At 42.6% G+C, this 5398-nt stretch overlaps 3 protein-coding genes across 3 annotated transcripts; 2 read left to right on the plus strand and 1 right to left on the minus strand.

Moving 5' to 3' along the window:
- Nucleotides 1–153: 153 nt before the first annotated feature.
- On the plus strand, nt 154–1218 carry PHALS_03836 (T-cell activation inhibitor, mitochondrial; the record flags this gene model as incomplete). Its single annotated transcript, XM_024718127.1, has 1 exon — nt 154–1218. The coding sequence occupies one exon, from the start codon at nt 154–156 to the stop codon at nt 1216–1218; it is 1065 nt and encodes a 354-aa protein (XP_024583556.1).
- Nucleotides 1219–1382: 164 nt separating this feature from the next.
- Nucleotides 1383–3802, plus strand: PHALS_03837 (tkl protein kinase; the record flags this gene model as incomplete). Its single annotated transcript, XM_024718128.1, has 7 exons — nt 1383–2653; nt 2708–2762; nt 2830–2961; nt 3024–3362; nt 3508–3572; nt 3636–3649; nt 3726–3802. The coding sequence occupies 7 exons, from the start codon at nt 1383–1385 to the stop codon at nt 3800–3802; spliced, it is 1953 nt and encodes a 650-aa protein (XP_024583557.1).
- A 90-nt stretch (nt 3803–3892) lies between these two features.
- On the minus strand, nt 3893–5189 carry PHALS_03838 (T-cell activation inhibitor, mitochondrial; the record flags this gene model as incomplete). The annotated part of the gene is made up of 3 exons (XM_024718129.1): nt 3893–3917; nt 4010–4095; nt 4164–5189. 3 exons carry the CDS (start codon nt 5187–5189, stop codon nt 3893–3895), a joined length of 1137 nt encoding a protein of 378 aa, XP_024583558.1.
- Between the last annotated feature and the right edge of the window lie 209 nt (nt 5190–5398).

Here is a 5398-nt window from a genome sequence, read left to right on the forward strand (position 1 = left end):
ATTTATTCGACTAAAAACATATCACTTAAATACGATAACATTCTTTATCTATCAAGTCCTTTATCACTGTCACACAATATGCCATTGGTCTTCACGACTAAAGTTAACTATCCATCCAAAAACTAAAGAAGTGTTAGTAAAGACCTTGGAATTATGACACTTCGTCATGTTCACGTCTCGTTTCAATCGCGCCTGCTTTCTGTTATACATACATCTCCAATTTTTATCAATACTACATCATCTAAGGTAAATTGTCAGCGTTTGCATCATGCGTTCAAGCCGCCATTTCTACCATGTACAAGTCAACTTGGCTCCACACGAACGAAGGTGAGCGAGCGTGCATTGCGTCGCAAAAATCTTCGCAAGATGAAAAATGAAAAACACGGTAAGATACCAATGCTTAAGGAAACATTGCGCAAGCTTTATCTACGCACACATCCCGACCTGTTTGGGCGGTATCCAAATCAACAGCGTGCGAACGAAGAATCATACAAGGAATTACTGGGAATTCTGGATGCGATCGAAAAACACAACGAATTTCCTCCAGCCAAGACGTTGAGCCTTCCATTTTTCTTAAAGACGCCAGTGGAGGGTGAGTTTCAAGAGGTAAAGTTACGGCTTCGCACAACGGGTGGTGCATGTAATACTCTGGTGGAGGAGGCGCTAGGTCGATTTTTTGGTGAATGCAGTCTACCAGAGGTTTTTCAATGGGGAGAAGGTAGTTGGGGCAAAGGTGTGGGAAAAGATGCAGTGGAGAATTCGAACCTTGGCTTCGATGAGGATGAAGAGGCTCGCGAGAAGGCACGAAAGGAGGCAGATAAACTGGCAATGCATGAGGAACAACTGCGGCGTTCAGCTCCAGCTTATAATCCTGTTGACCGCAGTGCGCCTAAGGATCAATCGATCGAGAAGGTATTAAACGAGATGGACGACACGTTGCAGCTTATTGCTGCTGTTCCTTATCTTGATGACGAAGACGAGCAACACCGCGCTATTAAACTTCATTTTGAAAAAGGATCAGGTCTGAATGACATTAATGCACAGGGCTACAAAGTCAAGGCGGGTGTAATTCAAATGTGGCAGGGTGAGCGTGATTTGAGGACACTTATAAGAGATACTGATGGCGACTCAGCAATTCTTTTGCAAAGAATTTTAATGCATACATTAGATTTCGAAAAGCAGATAGACGAGATTATTGCAAAGGGAGAATTGGAATAGGATGCTGCTAGTGCTCGAAAAATTGCGCTTTCCTGAATAGAGTGTTGTTGATGATCTTCAATGTGCAAATAGCCTCAGTCTGTTCGTGTGTATTTTCAAACGTTCAGGTGTCTATTTATACTGTGATAGGTCGTAAGCTTTACAGCTACACGACTCAAGGAAAGATGCCTCCGATGGTTGTATCTATGGACAAAAGAAGTCATTCAAAAAGTGTTCTTATGGGTCACTCTGTGTTTCCAATCATCAAGTCTGAATCAACGTTTGAAAAGGAAGACTGGAAATGCTCAAGTAATAACAAGAACAATAGAATTCATCCGGTTACTTCGATTACTCAGTCAGCAGCAGAATTAAAGAATATTCGAACAGCGAGAGCTTCAGGTGCTGTCAATGTAACCGATTCAAATTCATATGTGGTCAAAGTTCGAGTTTTGCACGGAATTGACTTGCACATTCCAACAAGTAGATCTTGCCAACACACTTTGCGACCTGAAGTACGAATCAAAGTTAACGGTGGTCCATTGCTGTCTTGCATTGCTGCTCAGCATGCTCGTAATCATTCAATCTGGAAAGACCACGACTTGAAATTTTGTGTCATTCCTCAATGTCAAGACTCAAGGCAGTCCAGACTCAACGGCACAGTGAACACGACTTCATCTTTCATTTCAATGTACGTTTCACTAGTCTGCAGTCTTTGTCCATGCACGGCGAAAAGTCAATATGGAGTACCAAAGCAAGTTAGTATTGGAGAAGTAGGGGAGCTACAATTTCCCACAAAACAAAACGAGAGCTACGAAATTACACGTTTTTTTTCAGTCATCCGTTATCAGCAGCGAAAAAAATGTCAATCGTCGGACGTGCTGCTATTAGCAGGAAAAATCAAGCTTCGTATTTGCGTTGAAGCTGAAAAGTTGATAGTCGGTTCCAGTGTGGTTCAGCCCAGGATCGATAGACTTGCTCCGTTAACAAAATCTCTGCCAACTAACTTCGAAGAAGCACTTAAGCGAAAACAAAAACAATTAAAATCTATTGTTTTGCCGATGGACAATTCAAAAGTGAGTAGTAATCAACATGTCGTGCGGATGAATACGAATGACTCTTTTCAGCTGATTTGGAAAATTACGATTGAGACTTTGTCCGATCATATCAGTGCGAAAGACCTGAGAGTTGAAGAAAAAATTGGCGAAGGCGTTCACGCACAAGTCAGTCGTGGTTTATTACACTGCGAGAGCGATGGTGGCTCTGTGCGAGTTGCAGTGAAAGAGTTTCGACATCAACACAAAGTCCCTCCTATCAATGTCCTTCGCGCATTTCAGCAAGAGTATCGAATTCTTGACTATTGTCGGAGCCAAAATGGTTGTGGGTATATCGTCGAGATGCTTGGTGTAATGGTTGAACCCCGTCTAGCACTCATTACTGAATATCTTGGTCTTGGCAGGTACGTCATCTGAGATTTCGTCGATCATTCCTCTTTGTAATCATTGTGCTACAGCTTAGCTCAGTGTTTGCTCAATGAAGATGTGTGGAGTCAGATGACGATTCTACAGGTATTCTGTCTACTACTGTTCTAGTTGAAAAAGAATGTTACGATTACTGTTTGACCCACGCAAACAGAAAGCGACACTTGGTTTAAAAATTGCAAAAGGGATTGCTTGGTTGCACAAGCACAATGTTATCCATCGAGATATCAAACCCCATAATATTCTTCTTAGCGGAAGTTTGATGGAGTCGAATTTAGTAGTGAAGGTAAGCTTTGCAGTAATACACTTATAGGTCTTTCCAGTGTTATATGCGATATTGCTTAATAGGTCGGAGATTTAGGTAGTGCCGTTATAAGACATCCGCATGAACCGCTTCTCACAGACGAAACGGGCTCATCAGGATATACTGCTCCTGAAATATTTACACGCCTCGGCTATGACAATAAAATTGACGTTTGGAGCTTTGGAGTTGTGCTATGGGAGCTTATGTCAGCCTCTTTACAGGATCGTGCTAACTGTTTCACAGGATTGACAGGAGAGGAATTCGTGAGAAAAGTTCAAGGTGGTTGCCGACCAATTTTCTCTTACGCACATCAAGTTTCTACTCGTGTTATCGTGGAAAAGTGCTGGTTACTTGACCCATCACAACGACCAAACATGAATGAAGTAGTTAAGGAGCTTGAGACTTTATGCACCGAGCTTTGATGTCTTCTTGTGCTTTGATCTCGAAATTTTGCTCAGACTACTTTTATCTAACCCTCTTGGAGCGAATGAAAGATTTGGTGTGGTGATAAAGCTTTAGTTAAATTAGGCTATCGCTGAAGTGATGACTGAAGTTTATGCCATAACGAAAGCCAAACGTCAGTTTTCAAAGGCGTACGCATTAAGCATGTATTGAAATTGATATGCTAAATCATAATCAATTTGGCAACAATTAAGGAGCTACGTGGAAGGTAATTGTGCTGCAATTTTATGTGCTCATCTCATCTGCATCCTTAGCTAACCTGTTAGCTGTTGTTTGCGCATAAGGCTCAAAGCGTCGAAAAGCGAAACAAACATACTATGAACAGTCAGAGGTGCGGATGGCAAAAGACTTGTACGTTTAAGTAAGTAGCGACAGTAATCGGCATCAGGGTTTCATCTTTGGTCTTGTCGAAAAAGGAACTAATTAGTTACTGTGACCCTGGATGGGGGCATCAAAGAGTACGAAATTGTATGTTCCTATCACCGTTGTCAGTTAGCAGAGATCAATCGAATACTTCGGTTCACTTTATTTACAGCATACATAGCTATGCAAAAAATTTTGGACCGACCCGACATTCGACATCAGATCTTTTGTCCAAAACTTTACGTATCGAAGTCTGTGTTCTTCAAATTGTTTTCTCACTGGTTCTCTTCTCTATCAGTGTTACAAGTCTCGTTGACGTCATCGGGATCAACGCCACCGTTTGAAAGCATCTCACGAACCTTTCTTTCAATGTTAAGTGTGTGCAGCAAGATACGCTGGAGGATGAGAGCCGAATCAGTATCTACACCGTCTGCTATAATCGCGAGATTCCGCTCACCCTTCCAGATTTTATGCGTACCCGCCGTTATACTGTACCCACGCTCGTTAATCTCGTCTAGTCCTCGGCCCTTTTCGAAGTGTTCTCGTAGCTCGCCATATTCCTCTTCATCCATTAAAGGCACAGCAGCAATAATTTCAAACACTTCATTTAGCTCTGTTAGCAGGTTTTCAATCGGCACATCCGCCATCGTTGTTCCACTATCATCAGGATTGAAAGCTGGAGCTGAACGCTCCAGTTGTTCCTCATGCATTGCCAGTGTATCTGCCTCCTTTCGTGCCTTCTCGCGAGCCTCTTCGTCCTCATCGAAGCCAAGGTTCGAATTCTCCACTGCATCTTTTCCCACACCTTTGCCCCAACTACCTTCTCCCCATTGAAAAACCTCTGGTAGACTGCATTCACCAAAAAATCGACCTAGCGCCTCCTCCACCAGAGTATTACATGCACCACCCGTTGTGCGAAGCCGTAACTTTACCTCTTGAAACTCACCCTCCACTGGCGTCTTTAAGAAAAATGGAAGGCTCAACGTCTTGGCTGGAGGAAATTCGTTGTGTTTTTCGATCGCATCCAGAATTCCCAGTAATTCCTTGTATGATTCTTCGTTCGCACGCTGTTGATTTGGATACCGCCCAAACAGGTCGGGATGTGTGCGTAGATAAAGCTTGCGCAATGTTTCCTTAAGCATTGGTATCTTACCGTGTTTTTCATTTTTCATCTTGCGAAGATTTTTGCGACGCAATGCACGCTCGCTCACCTTCGTTCGTGTGGAGCCAAGTTGACTTGTACATGGTAGAAATGGCGGCTTGAACGCATGATGCAAACGCTGACAATTTACCTTAGATGATGTAGTATTGATAAAAATTGGAGATGTATGTATAACAGAAAGCAGGCGCGATTGAAACGAGACGTGAACATGACGAAGTGTCATAATTCCAAGGTCTTTACTAACACTTCTTTAGTTTTTGGATGGATAGTTTAACTTTAGTCGTGACGACCAATGGCATATTGTGTGACATTGATAAAGGACTTGGACAGATAAAGTATGTTATCGTATTTAAGTGATATGTTTTTAGTAGAATAAAATTTACGCGACGCGGGACTCGAACCCGCAACCCCCAGATTCGAAGTCTGATACGC

This window comes from Plasmopara halstedii (assembly GCF_900000015.1).
Source record: "Plasmopara halstedii genome assembly, contig: Scaffold_2386, whole genome shotgun sequence".
NCBI classification, from domain to species: Eukaryota; Oomycota; class Peronosporomycetes; order Peronosporales; family Peronosporaceae; genus Plasmopara; species Plasmopara halstedii.